A 24163-nucleotide genomic window follows, 5' to 3' on the forward strand; every position below is an offset into this window, starting at 1 on the left:
AGAGTTCTGCTGAATTTATTTATTTATTTATTTATTTATTTATTTGATTTGATTTGATTTGATTTGATTTGTATACCGCCCTTCCAAAATGGCTCAGGGCGGTTAAAATATAAATATTCAGGGTGGAATAAAATATAAATTAAAAGATAGATGAAACAGTGTATATTTGGCATTTCTGGCAAAACCTGTAATGCAAACTAACATGAGGCCAACACTGACATTTTGCTGCAGAGTATTAGAAAATCACCACAATCCGAAATGGGATACATTAACGATTGCATTATCTTTTCAGAGCAACTATTTTTCAAGATCCAGAAACATACTGGATTTTTGTTCCCAGCATAGTCCTCTTTCCCAGAGATTCCAATGAAACAGCAGGTGGTTCTGTACCTATAGATACATCCAAACCAGTCAATGGATCATCAAGAAGTAGGAAGAAGGTTGGTTTGAAATAACTTGGTCTTAATATTATATTATCTTTCCTTTTAAATATGAGGGGTGGAATTTGGCTCAAGAGCAGTTTTAAATCTAATTTCAAAGGAAGAGATATAAATATGTACTGGATTCTTCTGTTGAACTCAGCAGAATGCATTGTGCCCTATGAATGTCCATACCTGAGACAGGCAAAATGGCACTCGGAGTGTTCCGATAGCACAGGATTGTTCCATCAGAACAACTGGCTCACCCAGTTGTTCCGACAGAATGTCTTGCGCATTTTGCATTCCATTCTGAGCTTGGAACGGAATGCAAAATGCTTTTCATGCACACCCCTAACTGGCCACCCCTTCCTGGTTCCTCAGTTCAGACCTATTCCTGAGGTGGCAGCAGATCCAGCCTCCCTATCCTCAGGAATAGGCCTGCTGGGACTCTTGTGGGGAGTATGGCTCTAGCTGTGAAGGAGCTGGATAGTGGTCCTTGGGATCAGGGACCCAGGCCCTGCTGGGCCTGTAATGCCCCAGGGTTCTTCCAGGAAAGTGTCAGGCTCTAGTCCTGAAAGAGATGGGGAATGGTCTTTGAGATCAGGCATCCTGTCATGGCTCAGATCTCTGAGTCAGAAGAGTTAGAGGAGGAATGGGAGGACTCGGCTGGGAGTACAGGCTCAGAGGCACAGCAACAGGATTTAGCTGGGAGAACAGACTCTGGAGCTGAGCTGGAACAGCAGCAGACAGAGGAATCTGAACAGCTGGCAGACATGAGGGCTGAGGAGACTGATCGGGAGGAAGCTGGAATTTCACCTGTGTTAAGAAGACGTCTCAAGAGAAAGGCTCAGTGGGAGACGTGCAGGCGCAAGATCTCACAGGAGAGGAAATAGAAGTGCTGAGTCAGAAAAGCCTGACTGGCTGCCGGTTACCTTGAGCCCTATATTAAGCAGACTGTTCTTGGTACAGATTACTGTCAGCAACGTTGCCTATTGCAGACAGTGTGTGTACTTCATAATTATTCAACCTTTCGTGTGTCAGCCTGTCCTTGTTCCGTTATTTTCAGTTATTACTCAGTTATTGTAGAGGGGGGTACCTAGTTTAGTTCAAGGAACATTATTTTGTTTATGCTATTTTTTATTTGTGAGTCTTTTTCCGCTTTAGTTCATGCAGCTAAGCTGCTTTCCTTATCTCCAGACTTTCTAATTAACTCACAGAAGTAGAGCTGAAGGTGTTGTAAATTCCTGGCGGGTCGACCGAGCCAACGGATTTACAACACATCCAAGCTAGGGTGGGCTCCTCCTCTGATGGGGCCTCGTTGGAGTTGGTGTCCAGGTGAACCATGACAATGAGTTTAGAAGTAGAGCCCAGCAGTGTTCCCTCTAAGGTGTGCGCATGTGCATGCACTCACAAGTTTCTGGATGTCCGCTCAATTAGTTTTAGATCTCGCTCAGGTTGAATCTGAAAAGTCCCATTCTGAATGCATGTGCGCACACACTGCCTTGATACTGCTGCCCAGAACACAACTCATTCCGCACACAGGTGAATTAAAAAATAGAGAGAACACTGGAGCCCAGTATATATTAATAAAGGTTTTACACTGGGACCTACTACAGTTTAGCATTCCATTTTGTACATGGTCTCATAGCAACAGGGTGTGGGGAGTTATTGTGAATTGTGTGGTGTACATGATAAGCTACAATATCTGCTATCATGAAGATGGCTGCTGGTTCACCATATGTAACTCTGGTCTCTACTGTCCCCCCCCGCCCCGCCCCCTTATGTGGCTGTTTACCCACATACGCAGTAACGTGATGAAGACAAGTAATGATAATTAGTTCTGTGTTGATGATATTATTCCACTCTCACAACATTACCTATTTTGTTTTCTTTACAGTCTTCAAATATTGTTGTAAGAATCAACTGTGACCAGGTAAATAATTTTAGACTACTATTGCCCAGTAAATCCCTTATTCACACAACTGCTTTTTCTTGCATTTAGTCCATTATTTGTGTTGCAAGTGCATTTATTTTGTACTAATGGCTTATCTTACAAAATAAGGATAATGATTCTCTCCTCTGCCAAATGCAGAATAATAGTGCAAGTTGCAGCTTTTGTGGTGCTGGTACTTATGCCTAAATATTTCACTATATAGTGGGGGGGAAGAGTGTCAGGATGTTCAGCATGTGTGGGTGTAACAGGAAGCACAATCTCGCATGCTCTTTCCCCACAATTCTTTGTACTGTGTGAAGTAGATATTTCACATCACCCCATGGAAAAATGTGCAGAAAAATGATGTGTGTGAAGTATACATATCTCTCAGTGGAAGAAGATACCAAAGTTCTATTTCCAGACATTATGGAGAAGTGTGGGAAACAGGAAGTAGGAGCCATCTGGGCTCTGTTTTTCTCCTGCATCGCCAAATGACTGAAATTGCTCTGAGAAGCCTGTTCTCACACTTCTGGCACATCACCGAACCTGAAACTGAACTGTGCCTACAAAGTTCCCTAAAAATGAAAGCTCTTCTATTATTTACAGGGTGGCTCTGGATCTTATGCAAGCAGCAGCAATTGCCAGGTAAGGAACCTTTGCCCCTCAAGTGTTGTGGAGAATAAGCACTTCAGTGGCCTTTCTGTTGCTTGCTTTAATTAATTTTATTTATTCCTTATTTATTCCTATTTTATTTATTTTTCTGAACTTATTTTTCTCATCATGTACTTGAATGCTACTGCTACTACTAATTGTTAATAGTATTGTAATACTACTAGTTGGAAGTAGTATTGGAGTACCACTACTACTGCTGCTGTTACTAATTATTAACAACCACAGCAACAACAACGACAATAATAAGTGTTGCAAATTCTTATTGCTGAGTTGGTTAAATTCATTAATAAAATCCTTTTTAATTGACCAAAGAGGCATCCTCAGTTCATTAGCCAATACACTTACAAAAAAAAAGATGCCTTATTACTTATTAAAACTGTAGGTGGTAGGGACCATCCAAGGCATTTCCTCTTTACTCTAACACAAGAGGGAAAATCCCTTCTAAGATGGTGCCTGCTGCAACCTATATCTGTACCATGTAAAAACTATGTTTTATTGAAAAACAGTGTTTCTATGTTTAGTTTAATTGTATGGTTGCTAATATGAATTAAAATGCTAGCCACTGCATATTTTTAAAAATATAAAAGTGGGATAAAACTACTCTGAAATTAATAAATAATCAGATGACATATTTAATATTGATGATGATGATGATGATGATATGTATTTTCCTGTGGCACTTTTAACTGAACAATCTGCTATACAGTTCCTATCTCATTTATACATATTGCATTATCTGCCACAGCAAACATGTAACAACTTTATAGGAGCTGCCTTGCATACGTTCTAAATGAAAGGTGATAGAAAATTTCAAAATAAATAAAAATAAATTTAAAATGTTTAGATTGGAAACATTTAGTTGTGAAAAGAAAAGAAAAAAACTATGTGTCCTCCTTGCAGTCTTTTGTTTCCATTAGATTTTCTCTTTGAAAACTTAAGTATTATATCTGAATAGACAATTAAAAATAAATATTTGGTTATTGCTGGGTTCTGCCTCTGGTTCCTCATTGTGTAGTTATCCTAATAGGCAGGTAAGTACCATTTGTTCTGCCTATGCCCTATTCATGACAGTGAACACAGATTAGGCAACTGGAGAGAGAACATAAGAATGGTTGATTAGTTCCAGCTTGAAAAGTTCTGTCTTTTTTCTGATTGTTGTTCTTCATTTATAAAAGTGCAATCCTATTTGAAATCAGGGTGCAAGTCTTTGAAGGCCAGTCAATTGCAGTTGTCAGAATGTTATCTGTTGGGAATTCTTTCTGGTAGAGAATTCCTTTTTTCAATTATAGCAGAGTGCACAGAGGCACAACACAGCGGATTTAGTTAGGCAGGCGTGTATGCTGAGAGTAAAGTAACTTGGAGCCAGTTCATAGTTTCAAATCAATATATAAAGCATTTATTAAGGAACTCCATTCTAGATAGGAAAGTGAGGAGTTAGGATCTCTAATCTAGCTAGCTAGCTGGATGCAGATGGATTCTGCATCTTCTCTGCACACATAGTGCAGGGAGAGGAGCATGCTTGCATGTTGCAAGGTAGAAGGGACAGGAAGAGAAGAGAGAAAGGAAGGAAGTGGCTGGAAGGAAGGAACTCCCTAAGATTAGCAATCTACATTCCAAAGGGATAGAGTCAGAGCAGTAGAGAAGGGATACCAATGTCTTGACCCTCTAGCCCTCTGACTCACTAGTCTGTCCTCCACTGTCTTTGAGACAAGAGATAGCGCAAAGTCCTTCACTACCAACACTCCCTCTCAATGTCTCGTGACTCAGTTCACAAGATTCATTTTCTCTCTCAGCTTTTCAAAGCAGGGTCTTGGTAGCGGCTTAGTGAGTAGATCTGCAAGCATTTTATTTGTTGGGCAGTAGATCAGCTTGATTAGTCCATCCTTTGCAGATTTCTCACTACATGGTACTTCACATCAATATGCATGCCTCTTTACATCTTCTTGTTTGGAGAGTTGAATGCAGCTTTGATTGTCTTCATACACTGGTACAGGCTGTGGTACATCCATACCTAGATCTTTCAGTAGCTGACACAGCCATTGTATCTCGTGACAGCCCTGTGCAGTTGATACATATTCTGCTTCAGTGGTTGATGTTGCTGTTATGTCTTGCTTTGTGCTTGACCAGCTTATGGCTCCATCTCCATAGAAAATTATGTGACCGCTGGTGGATTTCCTTTCTGTTAGGTCTCCACCCTAGTCTGCATCTACGTATGCTTCTAGTTTTGGTTGACTGTTAGCTGGTAGCTTGAGCTTAAAGTATGCCGTACCCTTTAGGTACCTAACAAGTCTCTTAATCGCATTCCAGTCCTTAACTGTTGGTGATGCAGTCTTTCTGCTAACCCCCCACCCGAACCAAAACCACCCCGTGCCGGACCGGTCTGGAGGCCTTTAGAATGGTCTCCGAACCGGTCCGTGCACATGACTATTTGAGCACCCATTTCTCTCTAGCAGTTTTCTCAGCAGCTGCATTTCCATCTGCGGGCGGGGGGTCTTCCTCAGTTACTTTCTGGAGTCCTTCTGCTCTCAGTGCAAGCCTCAGTTGGGTTTTCCATTCCAAGTAATTGTCTGCGTTCAAAATACTCAGCCTGAGCTTTCCCTCTAGGTAAGTAGCCATCCTCACTGAGCTCCAAGAAAAGGCAATTGCTGTAGATTAGGAATTCAAAGTGTCCACGGCTAGATCTCACTGGATCTCCTGGAACAAACCTAACTCTCTAGTTGCAGTACACAAAGCTCAAAATACTGGGCTCCCATAACCTGTTGGGAATTCTCTCTGGTAGAGAATTCCTTTTTTCAATTATAGCAGAGTGCACAGAGGCACAGCACAGTGGATTTAGTTAGGCATGCGTGTATGCTGAGAGTAAAGTAACTTGGAGCCAGTTCATAGTTTCAAATCAATATATAAGGCATTTATTAGAGAACTCCATTCTAGATAGGAAAGTGAGGAGTTAGGATCTCTAAACTATCTATCTAGCTGGATGCAGATGGATTCTGCATCTTCTCTGCACTCATGGTGCAGGGAGAGGAGCTTGCTTGCATGTTGCAAGGTAGAAGGGACAGGATGAGAAGAGAGAAAGGAAGGAAGTGGCTGGAAGGAAGGAACTCCCTAAGATTAGCAATCTACATTCCAAAGGGATAGTGTCAGAGCAGTAGAGAAGGGATGACCAGTGTCTTGACCCTCTAGCCCTCTGACTCACTAGTCTGTCCTCCACTGTCTTTGAGACAAGAGACAGCGCAAAGTCCTTAACTTCCAACTTCATCAGTGTTCTCCCCACCACATCATGTTTTTGCATGACTGATTTGTGATCTTTCCCTAGTGCAGTGATTAGTATCTATCTATCTATCTATTCATCATATTTCTGTGCCGCCTGATATAGACATCTTCAGGCGGTATACAAAGGTAAAACATAACATATGTAAAAACAATTCAAATAAAACTCATAAAACAGATAAAAACAATCTCAGTAGATAAAAACATTAAAATTTAAGTTGTAGTTAAAACCCTGGGGAAACAGGAACATCTTTAGGGTCTTCCTAAAAGCAAGCAGAGAAGGAGATATTCTTATTTCAACAGGGAGTGTATTCCAGGGCCCTGGGGCAGCTATAGAGAAGGCCTGGTCCCAAGCTGCCACCAAATGAGCCGGCGGCAACCGTAACCAGACCTCTCCAGATGATCTTAATAGGCGACAGGATTTAAGACAGAAGAGGCACTAATATACTCATATAATTTATTTGGAGTTCAGCAATAGCAATAGCAATAGCACTTACATTTATATACCGCTCTATAGCCGGAGCTCTCTAAGCGGTTTACAATGATTTAGCATATTGCCCCCAACATTCTGGGTACTCATTTTACCGACCTCGGAAGGATGGAAGGCTGAGTCAACCTTGAGCTCCTGGCCAGGATCGAACTTGTAACCTTCTGGTTACAGGGCGACAGTTTTACCACTGCGCCACTGCAAGTCCTGGGACGGTCTCATACAGTACCAAAAGTACAGTAACAAGCAGTGACCTGCATGTATGAGGGAGCAAACACCTACAAGAATAGGCTTCTATCTATTCCTTCAGAAATAATACTTTTCAGTGCAGTCAGCTTACGCTGACATTCATCTTTAAGTGTTCTGTAATTGAGGCGTAATAAAGCAGGTGATGTCCGCAGATGCCTGAACTAATCCTTATGGTGCAACAATCAGTTGGACATTCAGAGAAAAGAGACATCTTTTCCAGACTTCATTTACTGAATGGAAGTGTTCATGAGCACTGAAGCAGGCCTTCATATAATCCTCCTTCACACAAAATGGCTGCCATATCAAAGCTGCCATCTGTGATCTGGGCACTTTTCAGACTAGACCCTACAACGGGGTCAGGACGTATCTTGGAAGTGTTCTTCCACCTATGCCAACAGCAGGGTACCATTCACATTTCCAATGCCTTATTTTGAATATAATCACTGCGATATAGAGCTAGGACTTCATATATCCACTGTGGAAAAGTTGCTGTTTTTTGGGGTTGTTAGTTGCTGTGAGACTGCTCCTGTTTATGTTTTGAATGTGACTTGCCTGAATGGAGGCATTTTGCTGCTGATGAGCAGCTAGTCTGGAAAGCGCCCTGAGCTAACATGTTTATACACATATTTGACAACTGATCCAATGCAGCAAGCCATTTGTGTGCAGGAGCTCACTGCGTGTGTTAGATATTTTGTCGACCCTATCACAAAATTTGGCAGGAATTGTTTATGGTGATGTGGAGGCAAACTCTCATGGTAACAGTTGATAAACTTGATAAGCTGCGGCACACGAATAGCTTGCCATGGCAAGGTGCCATTGTCTAGATACACATATAAGTGACTTCCATGTGGCAGCCATTTTGTATTATGAAAGCCTGTGCTGTTGCAACCTTCTTTTTTTCCAATTCTCGACCTGAGTTAAACAAATAGTTCTGTGTTATTGTAGGATTGTTCACACAACAACTATGTGTACAATCAATGAATGGAGGGGGAGTGGGAATACACCTGCTGATCCTGCCACAAATCACCACACATTGATTGACTCTTGTGAACAGAGCCTGCAAGCCATACACATATAGTTCTGTACATGCTATCTATAAATTACAAAACTTTAGGGTAGTTGTAATCACATGAAGATAATGAATGGTGCAGGGAAACAAAACCAAACTCAAGATTATTTGAATAAGGCATGCCATTAAGGTCAGGACATGGGGACTATGGCGGCGTGGGTGGGGAGTCTTACTTAAAACCTATCTTTTGACTAGTAAATTATTGAAATTTGGTTTCTCTGCAGAGTTCAACGTTTTCCAATCAGGGTGGTAGGATCCGACCTCAGGTAAATTTTCCTTTTCCTAAGACATTACTAGTTCTGTGATTTCATTCAACATATTTTTAGGTAAAGGCCCAATGGTCTGACTCAGCCTAAGATATGTCCATATGTCCTGACAATGTTTTTATTGAAGGGCTGCATGGAATTTGTCATATTTCAGGATTAGGACTAGTTTAACCTATTAATCAGCTAAAAAAGAAGTAAAATGGTGTCCTGATTAATCATGCAGCAGATTCTATCTATCTATCTTAATTAATTAATTATATTTAATTGATTTACAATCCTATTCAGGATCTGTAAATTCCTTGCCTGGTGTGCAAGGACTCATTCTCTCTGTGAGCAGAAGCACTCTTACTCCTAGACTTTAGGGCCAAAGTCCAGGGGTTCCACACACACCCTGGGGGCCCCCAAATCATTGTGGTGTGGTTTGTGCCCTCAAGAACCTACGTGTTAAAAAATGGTGCTTGCAGTGCGGTGGGGGCGGGGTCCAAAGGCCTTTAGGTCCAGGCTCCAAAATTACCTAGGTGCACCTCTGTCTGTGAGTGTCAAACTCCAGCAAATGGTGCTGCTTCTTTGGCCACCTTTCCTCGCCTTTCCTCTGAACTGAAGTTCCTATATACCCTTTCAGTAGAATCCCCCATCTGTGAATTGCTCATTTAGTGCAACAGAATGGAAGAAGAAAAAATGAGAAAAAATGCAAGTTCCACCAAAAAAGAAAGAAAGGGTCACATGAAGCATTTGGTTTCCACCCCCTTTTACACCAAACCAAATACTTCTGGGTTTTTTGCAGATTGTACATGTTGCTCCCAAGGACAGCAACAATCACTCTCAAGTAAACCTTCTTTTGCCAAAGTCAAGAAACTGCAGTGCAGGCTATTTGTGTTTTTATTTTCTATATTAAGTACTGTACAAAGAAATAACCTGTAGTTACTTTTTTCCAGGGAGGTGTAGTATACCAAGGAGTTATCAAAAAAGGATGCGGTGTAAGTATACTCTCCTCCATCTTCATTTAGACTTTTGTCCCAGTATAACTTTTGTCCTTAAAAATGATATAGCAATGGGCATGTTTTGGTATGCATATTACTTCACAAATGTTCTCGCACACAATGGCCCCAGTTATTCAGAAATCAGAGCTTCATTATACCAGTACCAGTGCTTCAGCATATATGCTGGCTTCACATAATAAACATTGTTCATGGTGCTGGTTTTAACCTATAAAATCTTAAATGGCATGGGCCTACATATTTTCAAGATTGCCTTCTCCTTCATGTTCCATGAGCATCGGCTTTACTATACCCTTGTATGTCTTGTAAGGCATGAAAAGAGGTGTTCTTAGCTCTTGCTCCACAACTGTGCAATTCCTTTTCCCTAGAGGTTCAGCAAAATCCAACTGTGGGTCGTTTCCAGAGCATTCTAATACTTTATTCTTTGACATTTATGTAGTGGTTTTACCAGGAGATGGCAGGTTTTAATGTGTGTGTGTGCGCACGTGCACGTACACACTCACATTCACACTTAATTGGGTATTTTATTGTTGTTGTTTTTTAATTGACCCAAGTCTAGGGATGAGATGGAATGCTAATTTAAATAAATATACAATAAATAAATAAATAACTCTCAAGTGCCCTTACTGCGTAATAGTAGGGCAATGTATATGATGTGATAAGTAGTGAACCCTAGCATGTGGAGTGTAAAAATGAAGGATAGGTTTTACTCCCAGGGATTTGAACTCACAATCTAAAGTTTTCAAGGTGCAAAACAAACAAAATCAAGATCAAAATATTCTCTCTCTCTCTCTCTCTTTCAATCAACAGGAATATTGTTATGCCATAAAATGCCTTTAACCAAACAAAACAAAATGTCCAATGTGTTCTTCTCTATTGTCTATACAGGGTGGAACTGCTGGTGTCTACAACAAATATGGCTGCACTGATGTAAGCATTCTTCTGTGTTTTAGTTTGGTTTAGGGGTAGCATTAGTTCAACTCAGCAGTCCCATCCTTTGTCACATGAACTATATTGGTGTTTCTAATAGGCATGTTGGAGCTGATAACTGATAAAATAAGAGAATTGAAAAAAACTTAGTAAAACCAAATCAACAGAGAATGTATTGATCCAAACATCCTGGGTTGGATCCTAGCAACTGTGAGCAGGGTTTTGTTCACAGAAAGTGGCCTTCTCTCCCCTTCCTCCCTACTGCTGTCCACTGTGCCCCTGAAAGCAGTCCTGGGAGCAATAAATGGGAATGGTGTGGGATGTAGCATGGGGCTACAGATAGTTGGGGGAGGAGACGGAAATTGCTGGTCCCTGCCGCCCACCACTGTGTGAGCAGATGAGTCGTCTGCTCACACTCAGATCTCTTTGGATCTAACACACTGGGTCTAATTAGCAAATGAACACTTAAAGTTAGATAGATGCTTGATGGTTTGTGTTGGAACTAATGCAAAAATGTGACTATAACAAATTTTAAAAGAGCACTATGATAACTCCACATTGCATTTTCAAAATCAGATCATTTGGCTCTCCATTGTCCTAAATAAAGTATCCCTGGATTGTTCTCCAAGGTCTAGGTTTTAAATTAATGTTAATTAACATAAACATATTTTTATATAATTCTCTTAAACGTACCCGTCCCTAATCGCATGTGTGGCAGCTCTCGCGAGAGTTCGCGAGCAGCTGCCTAGATAGCGATGGGGAAGAAAACAGCTATGGCGGCTGGTGGCCAGCTGGAGGAGGTGGTGGGCTGGCTCCCGGGAGGAAGCGGTGCGCTGCTGGGCTGGCTGCTGGGAGGAAGCGGCTGGTGGGCGAGAAGAGGCGACCGCTGGCGGGCAGGAGGAGATGGCGGGCTGGCAGGCTGAGGCGGCCAGTAGGAGGGTGGGCGTCCGGGTGGCTAGCTGGCTGGCAGGGAAAATAAGCGCTGGTGGCGGGCGGGCAGTGGGGGAAAGAAAATGCCTGCAGCAAACGAGAGGTGCAGATGCTCTGCGCCCAGCCAGCTAGTTTCCCTTAATACATGCAACTTTCCAAAATGTTTCCCTTCTGCACTTAGATTTAATAGTCCTAGTAGGTTTCATGTCATTATTCAAAAGTTGTTGAAATGAATGCATTTTATAAAAAGGTAACTGGGGTTTCCCTTATTTTCAGATGGGTATTGACAATAGCGGCAGCTCATATGGACAGGTAAGGAAACTTTCTATATAATATCAAAAACAACAAAGAGTTGTGTGCAGCATTAACGACTTACATATTTTCTTTGGCATAAAACCTTGATGGACCAGAGCCCACTTTTCCCCCTGAGCTGACATATATTTATACACATGCATTATACACATGCATTATATATATATGCTTGGGTAGAGGGAGAATATATTTATCTGATCAGTCATTTATCTAGATTCTAGCCACTGCATCTTTTCCTACTACCCATACATTATTTTAAGGAATTCTAGGCCAAAAATATTCAAAATCAGTAGCAAGCTCCCAAGAAAGGGGTGGTGTGATTATGGTGGTAGTGGTGGAGGCAGAGGGGGGGAAAGAGGAGGAGATTCCTAGAAGAGATGGAAATGGTTTCCAGATGCCCCCCTAGCTACCTTCCCATTCAATTTAGCTCAAGTGAACAAAAACTGAATATTTGCTTTCTGTTTCCCTTATAGTCTGTTTCAACTACCAAAGGAAAGGTGGTATGTATTCTTTCTGAACTAAAACACTGGAGTATTTCTATACAAGACCTTCTTTTAGCCTAATGCACCCAATCCCTCCAGCCAGCACACCTACTGATCTTCAGCCCATGCTGGGCTCCTGCTGATCCAAGCAGCAAACGGGGTCACGGCCAGCAAAGACTGTACTATCTTCATGGGGAAAGACAGGAAAAGCGCTGTTAGCTTGGGTCGTCCTGCACATGATGACTACAATGTCATCTGCAGCTTGATGCATTTAAGTCCCATTAAGGACTTAATGGAACTTAACTACACATGGAGCTTAACCACGCCTTATTCTTTCTCAGCAATGGCCCACGTCTTTTGGGGGGGCGTCTCATAAACATCCACTGTGATGCTAAAACAATGAACTGGAAACAGTATACACTCAGGCAAAAAACTAATATAAATGTCAGTGTTCTGTTAAAACTGAAGCCCACATTCTCACTGTGGAGTCTTCAAGGGGCACATGTTTCAGAGTGTGGTGAAAACTCCTCCCTCTCACTTTCAGTTCTGTTCTGGTATGAGTGTAAATAGTATTTAGAGACAGATTCATTCTGTGTCTCTACTCAGACAGTGTGCCATCCAGTTGGATCTGTTAGTAGTACCACTCCAGGAGCATAGCTATAATTGAATGAAGTGGGACAAATATACCTAGGCACTGAGGAAGGGGAACCACTCTTTAGATGACAACTCACTCTTCACTCTCCCTCTCCTGCCTCTCACTGGTCACTGGCATGCTGTGGACCTATCTCAGCTTCAAGAAAGATGAGTCATCTCCAGGAACAGAGTGGGGAGGAGTGCCAGATAGCATCCCTCCCTCCTCCTCTCCTTCTGATTGGCGGGCTAATGCTCTGGTTCAACCCACTCATTCCTCAGCCTGACTAACAAGCTCAGTAGCAAGGGAAATTTCACTGTGCATGAGCCAGCCATTCATGAGGAGAGGAGATGCTGCTTGGCTTTTGTCCCTAACTGGTTTCCCCCCTAACTGAAAACCTTAAACTAGTGGTTTTTTCCTTCATGGTTTTCACATTTCCCTTTCCATACATTTCATACTTCCCAGACAAAATTATATTGATGGGGGAACAACGACAAACCAATGCTATATAAATCCTGTCTTTTTCGATTCAACAAATGCAACTTTTACAAATTTTTTTTGCAGGTCATAATGTATCCTCCTAGCAAGCCCTACCCACCTGAAGTAAGTTTAAAAAAAACACAAAAAAACACAACACAACACCACCATTTATTCATAACTTACAAATTAAAGTTTTTGTAGAGGGTGATGTTAATAAGAAGGGGGTTGTAGGGTTTATTTTAATGAAAGTCTGAGATGGTGTGAAGATGATCATCTCAATAGAAATTACCTATCAGATAGCTACACTTTTTTAAAAGATATAAAAACTATATATACAGTAACTAGCTTTATATGGAAAACTGACAAAACATTTCTATTTTATTTACAGCGTACATCGTACACATCAGTAAGGATGAATTTTCTTTTATTCTTCTGCCCTCAGCCGCTGCTTAGGTTAATTCACATAATAGATTTTTCAGTGATGGAATTATTCCTACAAGCTGGCCCCATAGTGTTGTTTGAATTCATCACCTGCTGTAACCTGGGGTTTGTGCTGAAACTCCTCCCATGACCAGAGAGAGAGAGGCTCAGAAATGCAACAACTCTTGGCAGCTCACATCTCTTGCTGGCCATCTCTTGGAGCAAAAACTCTGCCTTCTGCTGCCTAGCAACCCATCACCTCACCCCTCCTTCACTGCCTGGCAACAGGCATGTTCTTATTTTTTTTTTTACTAAAAGCAAGGTAATCCTACAAGGTTGTTTTTGGATAAGGAACCAAGGAAGCAAAAGGAGGCATGGCTTTTGAGACCTCTCCTTCCAGTGCCATTTTGCCCATTTCTGGTTCTGTGCCTTTAAAAGAGGAAAATCTAGGGAAGTGTCTTGCCTGTTGCCAGGCAGCAAAAGGAGGGGAGAGGTGATGAGTTGCTAGGCAGCAGAAGGCAGAGCATTTGCTGCAAGACGGCCAGCGAGAGATGCTAGCTGCTGAGAACCAATATATGTTTTCTCTGTTCTGAGCCTCCCTCTCTATGGTCATGGGAGGAGCTTCAGCACAAACCCAAGTTTACAGCAGGTACCAAATTCAAATGACACAATAGACCCACCATTTCAGCAACCTAACCAAACTGAAACTGAGGGTTCGAATTGAGGTTTTTGAGGTGCTAATGGAACCACAGATGGGAAGAAATCCCATATTCAGACTGTAAGAAACATCAACGTTGGTTGCGTTTAACTGCATTTTGGCGTTATGTCCGAATTGGCCCTATATTTCTATGTTCTCTCTCATATTCCTTCACTTTCCTCCTCTCTTTGCATGCATGGCTTAATACAAGACTTCCTAGTTTGTCAAATCAGTTTGCTATGGGAAGTGAACCAGGAAAGTGTGGTTTTAGTGCTCCTTACAAGCTTTGTTTGCAAACCAGAATCACGCAATTGTTTGTAACCCTAGTTTGTAGGGTGCACCCCCTTTCAACAATTTGGGGGAGCACAGTGATGGGGTAATTGTTCATTGCATGGAGGGAGGTATCTACAGTGGGGAGGGAATACTATTTTCATACTAAATGTGTTTGTGAGTAAACATTAGTCTCAGCACGAGTATATAGTGGTCTAGTCTTAAGAGGGAGGAGAAGATGTACCTCCTTTAATTACTGATAATAGTACATAGGGACTAGTAGGTTTTATTCCTATATCGATTAGTAGCTGGAGTAGCTAAGAAAAACCAAACTTGTCATCCATTCAGCCCAAATCCCTGCTGAACATCTTCCATTTACAGAACGACAGTTCTGCCATACTGTCACCTAATTTATTTTGAGAAGAACACATTCCTTCAACTCCGCTTCCTAATCATTTTCACAGTATTGTCATGGGTATGCAGTGTACATATATGGTATAAATGAAATGATTGTTTGTATTTCTTTATAGAAACTTGCCAACTCTAAACATATTCAGGTAAGCATCCCTCTCTGCTTGATTTAGAACAAATTGTGGGCTGGTGGTGCAGCAGCCCTCATTGTAAGAAGAAAAATGAGGAATGGAGTGAAGGAGATGAACAGATTTATTATTTTGAAACTTGGTGCAAGAGGACATGCTCAGAAGATTCCACTTCTGTGAAGAGGCAAGCACTTGAAATGTAGAAACAGGAAGGCATGTGTGAGAGAATGCTGTAAATGTGGAATGTTTTCAAGTTGGGGTCAATCACACAAAGCATTTTACTTTATAAGTCAGCTGTCCCAACTGTTCTTTGGAATACGCTTGCCTAAACAAGCATAACTTGAGAACTCTGTGTTGGGGGTAATTATTTATATAGCAGAGTATTTCAGGAGCTAACTCACTTCCATTACAGCAGAAGTTAATGGTCTCGGGGCAACAGCTTGTAAATGATAAGCATGGAGATTCATGTAAGGTTAATCTAATCTACTCTATTCAGAAGTACGTGATGATAGGAAAAGACCTATATCTAACTTCTGGCTACATAGTGGTCAGAGAGAGACCTATAGAAGCAAGCTGCTCAGAGAGAGAGAGCTAGAAGCATTTTGGGAAGAAGAAGAAGGAAGTCACTCCCAGGAAGTCCCTGAGTACATTCTATCAATAGAGGGGTCATAGAAGCAGAGATAAACAGTAAAGAGAAGGAGACCCTAACTATCTGTCTCTACTCCCAATGCCCCTAGTGGTCATTAGGGTTACTGGGGTGAAAGGTCGATTCCATCTGGAGCTGCATTTCTGTGCTCATGCATGGTGCAGACAGCAGTTCTTCTGACTGTGAGAACACTATTTTCAGCTGCCTTCATCATGCAAACTGCTGGTTTATCCTTGATAAGCCATTTCATGTTATGGTGTTTATGCAAATGCATGTCCAGGGATGCTCAGGATTGCTTCTTTGTGGGGAAAAGGTGTATTGAAGAATGGAGATTATTGGGCTAGAGAGGGTTGCAATATAGTAGGGTAAATAGTAATTATGGGAAAGGAATTCCACTGCGATGCATTTGTTTTCATTTTTTCCCCCTGCAACAAGGACTAGGAATGTCTTTTTTTTTAAAAAATAAGACTTTCAGTATCTCACCTTCAGATTCTAGGTTTCTGTATTTGTCAGATCCACATCTGAATAGAATACCACCCTTCTTAGCTTGTGCAAATCTCTGAAGAGCATTTAACTAAACGGCACCATGTTCACTCATGCCCAACTGTAATTGCCTCCTTATGAGGCAAGGCTACAATACCTCGGGGCGTGGGGGTTTAGCTTAGAAAAAAGATGACTAAGGGGAGATATGATAGAGGTCTATAACATTATGCATGGTGTGGAGAGAGAAATTTTTTTCTCTCTGTCTCTTAACAATAGAACCAGGGATCATCCTATGAAAATGATTGGCAGGAAATTTAGGACCACAAAAGGAAGTACTTTTTCACACAACACATAATTAACCTATGGAATTCTCTGCCACAGGATGTGGTGACAGCCACCAGCCTGGATGGCTTTAAAAGGGGCTTCAAAAAAATTCATAGACAATGGGTCTATCAGTAGCTACTAGTCTGGTGGCTATAGTCTACCTCCAGCCTCAGAGGCAAGATGCCTCTAAATACTAGTTGCAGGGGAGCAACAGCAAGAGAGAGGACATGCCCTCACCTGTTGCCTGTGAGCTTCTCAGAGGCATCTGTTGGGCCTCTTTAGGAAACAGGATGCTGTACAGGCCTTTGGCCTGATCCAGCAGAGCTGTTCTTACAGTATGTTCTTATGTTCTTAATTGGTTTTTAAAAATATTATTCATCATAATATTAAAGAATTACTAATACAGTCATCACTAATCCTCATATAGTAGGTCAGGATTTATTATTGGATCATGGGGAATTTTTGAAGCAGTGAGTGTTAGAAAAAATACAGCAGAGGAGTCAGCCATTTTATGAACTAAGTATACATGGGTACAAGTACTGCACTAAGTAAAGCATTCAGCTACATGGAAATAATTTTTTTCTGGTTCCTTGGCAGAATACCCAGTACACCGGTAAAATACAATCCCAGGTATGATTTAATTTTTACCTTATCATGCATATCCTTAATATGGTAACAATTAACATGGTAACAATTATGGAGACATGGAAACATGGTAACATGGAGACATAGTAACAATTAACAGCTGATTCACTGTTTGCATGGGAAGCTTGTCCTGTATTATTAAGGGTCCCTTCACACAACCCTGTAAGAACTACACCAGAGGCTTGATAAACCTTCCATTGTCCGGTACTGCAACATGTGCGCATGCGCGCACACACATTATCAGTCACCTGGTAGGTGACAGTACATGATTGAACCTGCTTGGTGATTCATTTGGAATGGCAAATGTGATTAATAGATAGATTTGGATTGGGAAGACATCACCTCACGTTGCACCTCTGCTACAGTCTTGGCTAAGTGACATGCCTCTATCTCTTCGCCTCATTTCCCTGCTTGAAAAATGGAAACCATTATGACCCAGCTGAAAGGGTTCTTATGAGGGCTCCAAAGAGCCATGATATTTGTTCTGCAAGTTCAAAGGGGCTTTAGACTGCCCTGCCCCAAGACAGCTGCTGTGACACAAGGATTTAGTCATGACAGATTGCTTTGAGCAAGCGGAGTAGTTCTTGGGAGCATGCCTGCAGAAGCACTTTAGACAAGTATGATAGATATATAAATGATACACCATCATATTTCACACATCATGTACACAAACACACTTTAGAAATTAGTTGTGGAATCAAATGACTGTTCATGCATTTAAAGGACTGTAGCATATTCAATATTGTAAGTCCCGTCCAAATTTATTATAGCCACTTTACAAGAAACTTGTAACTATTATCTTTTTTCTTTGCAAAGATCCTAAAGCAGCCAAACACATACATACATACATTCACGTGTTTGGTTTTTATTCCAAGACATTTTTGCTCTTCACTAAGAGTGAATACAAATAACTAGGGCAAATTATTGTGGGGCTTACACAACCACATGGGACTCTATCTCTAGTGTCTGTCCATGTGGTAAGGAGATTTTTTACCATATGCCTTGTCACATGGACACTCCAGTTTACCATTTCGGCACACTGTTATATATGCAGCACTGTAGTAAGTTACCTGTTGTAAAAAAGAAAAAGAAAAAAGGAGGGGCGCAGACTCTCTGTATGAATAGTTGGAGGACATTTTACAGCCGCCACTTTGATTGGGAAATTATGTCATTTTTCCACAGGGTTCAAGCCCCCAAAGTGGTGTCCGTATTACCATCCAGGTAACTATAATCCAATTCCACGAAACTTGTTGACAACAATTATATTTATTGGTAATGTGCCATTCACCAGTGCCTTGGGTGCACCATGTTCAAACCATAATTTAAATTTATTGTAATTCATTTTTATATGAGGTAATAAGAAGGAGAATACTTCACATTTATATAGTCATGTACAGTGTTCAGAGTCTGGCACCAGGCAGCAGGTGAGCAGAGTCTAGCAACTGCTGGTGGGATCCATATCTCTGGACTAGCTTTGTGAGAAGGGAACCAGCGGTTTTAACCCAAGACTCAAGTCACCCTTGCATGTACAGTAGCTGTGTGAATGGTTTCAACAGATGTAAAGAATAAGATCAGGAAGTAGTTTTAGGGACACTTTGAGAAAATATGGTGGTCTAGGCCTGTAGACCTAGGGGCAGTCTCATGATAAAAAGCTAGTTTGCTTCCATAGGAGTTCGATTAGTGTTCACATGGCAGAGCCAAGTAGTGTTTATATTCAAGACAGGGTTTGCTTAACAGAAAAAGTAATCTTGACTGACTGTGCACAGGATTTTCTTACAGTGCATTACTATATTACATTTGAATCAATTCTTCTTTTAAAATGTTTCTATATTTTTCCCCCATCAGAGTGGACAACCTGGGCAGATTTGTGATAAAGTAAGTGCTGGTTTGCCACTGACTTGGCTGCCTCTTTATAAAACTGACAACCACAGAGTTTTATATGCATGTCACACACACACACACACACACACACACACACACACACACACACAAGCTAATAGAAAATACAACTCTGGTAATTGCTGTTAATGGCTATCTAGAACACACCTGATGCTATTTAAACTAACTTGGAGTGCTTCCTGTTATAAGACACTGTCCCATGATGGAACAGCCTGAGTTCCCATGAGTCCATTCACATGATCTTTTGAATCTGTGGTGGATAAGGTTTCTGGTAAGCCTGGGCTTACCCTTCTGTTTATTGCCATGAGATCAAAAGGTCCTATGAAATCCAGCCACTGCTGAGCTCAGCAAATAAACCAGCTATTTTCTCTAGGTATCAACAATAGCTTTTAGGAGCTTTTAGGAGTACATGCTGAACACAGCTGCCTGAGGGGTGTGACCAGCAGGCACTTTGGCATGATGGACATGGCTAGCTAGTGCACTCCCCCTCTGCCCACCAATGTGTAAATTTTGTTTTCTGGAATATATTCAGTTCTCCTTGTAGTAATCTTTAGTCTTGGTCAGTAAGTTTTCCTTGTTCTGTCTCTACAACTGGCTAAATTAAATCATAGGCAGATAAATCCCACCCAGATTTCTGTGTTCCAGAGAAGGCAATTGTCCATGTTACTTGTCAAAAGCCTTGAACAATGTATTAGGTGCTTTTCCTTGGCCTGGCCTTATTTAATTTCCTGCAAGTCCATGGGTTTCTCTCAGTAACTTTACCCCGCTAACTGGGCAAAGAGGCACCTTTTACCGTGGTGATTCTCTTTATTTAGCAGGGGGGAGAGTAACTGGCTCTCTCCACCCCCAGCACAGTACTTCCAGTGACTGTAGCTGGGGTCTATCCTATGTTTCTTTTTAGAATGTGAGCCCTCTGGGGGCAGGGATCCATCTTATTTATTTGCTATTTCTCTGTGTAAACCGCCCTGAGCCATTTTTGGAAGGGCGGTATAGAAATCGAATTATTATTATTATTATTATTATTATTATTATTATTATTATTATTAACCTTTGAAAAAGTGTGTGTATGTGTGTGCCATTTTTGAATAGAGATGGTTTTATGCCTTAACTCCACGGGTTTTTTTCCATAACCTTTGAAAGAATGTGTGTGTGCCATTTTTGAATAGAGAAGGTTTTATGCCTTAACTCCTGTGGCAATTATAAAGATTTGATAATTGACGACATCCTGCTAGTAGTTATCTATTAATGTAGGCTCCAAGTTTGAGAGGGTCTCTTGGGTATGATGACCATGATGGCCCCCTCTAGAGCAGTGTCAATGGGTGGATGGGAGGGTATGGAAGCAAGCTGCTGTCTCTCCTCTGGGAGAGGGAGAAGGCAGGTGAGCAAGCAGTGAGTTGCTGGAGTGACTGCTTCTCTGAGTGAATGGATGTATGACTGGCAGACAAGTGAGTGGTGACAACAGCAAGAAGCCGTCTCAGAGGCTTCTGGGCCTTCTGAGGTGCTTGGGCATCTGCTGAAGGATGCCAATTCCCTGATGCCAGGGAATCCAAGAAATCAGATTGCAAGGAAAGCTACCCAAACAACAAATGTTGGCTAGATCAGCTGAGAACTACTTCAGGACAGAACTTGGTAAAGATCATCATTGTATACATTTCTGCAGTTGTGTAATCAGTACCAAGAAAATTACTCAAGAACGCAGGTGCGTAACAACGATAGGGCAAGGGGAGACAGTTGTCTGGGGGCCCCACTGCCTGGAGGGGCCCCCCAGAGGCACCTCACGTGACTCCCCATTGTGCCCTGCCCAGCCCCAAGTCCCCTCTCCCACTTGCCCTGTTCACTGGTCTCTCCAGCTTGTTCTCCTGGCTGGCAATCGAAGCAGCAGACAAGCTGCAAAGAGCTCCTTTTCTCCTGCCTCTCAGCTGATCGGCGGGTGGGCGGAGCTTCCACGGAGGCCTCGTGTAGGCCTCTGTGAAGCCTGAACTCGAGTAGGGCCCAAGCCAGCCAGGAAGGAGGAGGCAGCCAGAGTGGCCACCACTGTTCTCTGCAGCAGAAGACCCCTTGCTGCCAGGTAGAGTGTGAACTCCTTTTTGTGGTTACCTTCCCTCCCCCCCCCCCCATATATAGGCATCTGCTTGCCATAGGGCTTTGATATGGGGGGGGAGGGACTGAGAAGTCTCTGAATATTTATTTTTAAACAGCTTGGAAAATTTGCTGGCTTTAAAAAAACTATCTAAAAAGTCCTATAAGTGGCTTGTTTCATGGCAGAAAATTACAAAAACTTCTGGAAGCAACAGTATTATATTTATTTTATTCATTCATTCATTTATAAATGCACTTATGTTCAAGTTGTTTTGCAACCCAGAAGGTCTGAGTGAGAACTGTGAAGCAGGTGTGGTGCTTTTATTTTATTTTATTTTATTTTTCTTGTGTGTGAACTGCTCCCCAATAACTTGCAGGGACTTCAGGGTAAATCTGGCCAACATGTGAATGCAGCACCTCTATTCCAGAGGAGATGTGTGTTAAAGGGCTTTAAAAGCCTCCTGTGAAAAACCTCCTGGAATCAAACTTGACTGAATTTGTTCAGAATTCTGAGAAAACAAACATAGGCTCACCCTGCATGGTTGAAAGTCTCCTTTGCTAATCTGCAGCAAGGGGTCCATTTTAATCATTCATCTTTCTAGTGTGTTCTAGGCATTAAAAGTAAAACAAATGTATAGTACTCAATGTATATCACTATATATTGTGACGTGTGCGTGTGTGTATTCAGTGAAATGTATTTCCAGGCAGCATACTTATTTTGGAATATCAGACTTAAATCCTTGGGGGCCTGGGGTGTGCCGAGGCCCTGGACTTTGAGTGGGGGGGGGCATTTTAAAATCTTGTCTCTGGGCCCATTCCAACCTTGCTACGCCCCTGCAAGAACGTAAGTTACAAAGATATAGCGGTAGCTGTGTATAGATTGCCCTTCCTGGTCTTAATAATTCAACTATTTGATTTTTTAAAAAAAGTTTAGTATTGGGTAATAGAAAGGAGCAACTCATTGTGACCCACCCTTCACCAATCAGATAACTGGTAATAGATGTTTAAGTTGACTATGGCAGGTTTGCATATTTAATTATCTCTCCAGTAAGTACTATAATTACTTTGGGTTTTTCCTTTTTCTTTACAGACTTCCCCCTTCTACAACAGCCAAGCCTGTAAATTGGTAAATGCATTCACCTCATTGTTCTAGAAAATAGACTTTGTATTCCTTTTTTTGAGGTGTTGAATGTGGAAAAAAATCTGTTCTGTTTTGCTATTTTACTCACAAATACCATTGAGACATATGAGACTAATGACTAGTTAACACATGTATGTTTATCATTGTTTTTTACATAAGTTGTGTAAGAATTTTTCACACACACACACACACACACACACACATTTTTACTGTTCAGTATGGTGTGAAACTTGATGACTGGCAGCTGAATGTATGAACAAAGTCCACAGGAAAGTCTAGCATTTGAGGGGACATCAGGTGACATGATATAATCTATGATGACATCATCTGTGGTGGTGTCACATTTGTGATCACTGATGAACAAATATGAAGCAACTTGTAAGAACCATGTGAGAATAGCTGATGAAAAAATGGCAGTCCTAAAATATAGAAGTCCACAGTGATACTGCTGGAGGTCATACATGGTAAAGCAGAAAAATTTTTAAAAAGTAGACTTTAAAAATATTCCAGTAGAATATTTCATGAATAGTAGCAAGAGCTATGGCATGTGTGAAGAAGAACTCCTACTAGCAAACTTTGTTGCCAAAGCCTTAAGGCCAGTTCCAGGGTCACATGTGTCGGAATTAAAGAAGTGCAAGATCAGAGTGTGGGATCTTTGAACATCCTATGTATGTAGCACTCATGTAGTATGTACGCTGATGCCAATATATATGAAAACAAGGCTCTTCCCATAATAATGAGAATTGCTCCCAGATAATTGCACAACTACGTAGAGAGATGTGGTAAGGGATCTTCTGTTTTCTTGGAGCTACAATACCTATAAAATGACCCTATACTCCCAAATCTGAAGGGTTAGTGCTGCATGTGGGTAGGAATCTTTCTAGTAGCAAGCAGTTTTGCGAGTCAGATGACTCCATTTCTCTACACAGTTTTGTGTGTGCCTGTATATTTGGGGAGTGATTCCCGTTATTACGGGGAAAGCTTGTTCCAGTAACCCATTCGTAATAGAGATATCAGAAATTCCTTGAATGACTACAGGCAACTTGCGAACTGGCAGCACCTGAGAAGGAGTGCTTCAGATAAGTGTCTCCTCTTCTCCTTCCTTTCCTTAGTAAATAGCAGGAAACCTACAGACAAGAGAACAATATATTCTTTCTACAGTGCACTTCTTCAAGATCTGGTGCTAAATAGGGAGATTCTACCTCTTCTATTGCTGTGAAGGTTTCTCCTGTCTGTCTGGAGAGAGGCATAGTTTCAAAAAAACAAAAATTAGAGCTAACTTTTTAAACTTGCATTTTTGGTCTCATCTTATATAAAGGAAAATAACTGAACATTGTATGTCCTTTGATTTATTTACACTGAAATGGCCCATTTCTGCTTTCTATACAGAGTATACAGTCTTCTACGTCACAGAGCGGTAGTTCTTATGGATCTCAGGTAAACTGTCTATCTGTACTCAATATAATTGCAATTAACTTGGTTTCCATAGAACCTGAGAGGGCCTTTTTTCATGCTGCTACAGTGGTTCAGGAGCCACTGATGCATGTATCCTTTCCATGCCAATCAGGTAATATCAGGAGCCCAAACTGATGTGGTAGCAATTCTTTCTTATGCCAGCTCTGCCCTAGTTTCTGGGAAGGGCAAAGCAAGTGTGGGAAGAAGCCTTTTGTGGGTTCCTCCCATGCTCTTGTTTCTTCATAACAACAATCTTCTCCTACACAAAGGCTTTAATCCAGGTTTGTGCACACACACTTGCAAGGACTGCATCTTCAGAGCTCTTTTCAAAAAAGATTCCGTCTCCACAATTACTTCAGTGTCTGATGTGGAGGTGTCCAGAGACTCCTCTTATGTGGTTAGGTTGGATCAGTTTCAGTTTGTGACTGCTGAGGATG

General features: G+C 41.5%; 1 protein-coding gene across 1 annotated transcript in view; it reads left to right on the top strand.

Moving 5' to 3' along the window:
• Nucleotides 1-328: 328 nt before the first annotated feature.
• LOC128322513 (hornerin-like) overlaps nt 329-24163 on the top strand; it is a 138541-nt gene continuing 114706 nt past the window's right edge. Inside the window, exons 1-16 of the mRNA XM_053243883.1 lie at nt 329-440; nt 2317-2352; nt 2959-2997; nt 8324-8365; nt 9301-9342; nt 10252-10293; nt 11500-11535; nt 12009-12035; nt 13213-13251; nt 13517-13534; nt 15046-15072; nt 17105-17137; nt 18335-18373; nt 18998-19027; nt 22221-22256; nt 23661-23708. Coding sequence (XP_053099858.1) covers nt 11500-11535; nt 12009-12035; nt 13213-13251; nt 13517-13534; nt 15046-15072; nt 17105-17137; nt 18335-18373; nt 18998-19027; nt 22221-22256; nt 23661-23708 — 333 coding nt within the window. The 5' untranslated portion in view covers nt 329-440; nt 2317-2352; nt 2959-2997; ... (1 more) ...; nt 9301-9342; nt 10252-10293. The remainder of the gene's footprint in view (nt 441-2316; nt 2353-2958; nt 2998-8323; nt 8366-9300; nt 9343-10251; nt 10294-11499; nt 11536-12008; nt 12036-13212; nt 13252-13516; nt 13535-15045; nt 15073-17104; nt 17138-18334; nt 18374-18997; nt 19028-22220; nt 22257-23660; nt 23709-24163) is intronic.

This window comes from Hemicordylus capensis, chromosome 4 (assembly GCF_027244095.1).
Source record: "Hemicordylus capensis ecotype Gifberg chromosome 4, rHemCap1.1.pri, whole genome shotgun sequence".
NCBI classification, from domain to species: Eukaryota; Metazoa; Chordata; class Lepidosauria; order Squamata; family Cordylidae; genus Hemicordylus; species Hemicordylus capensis.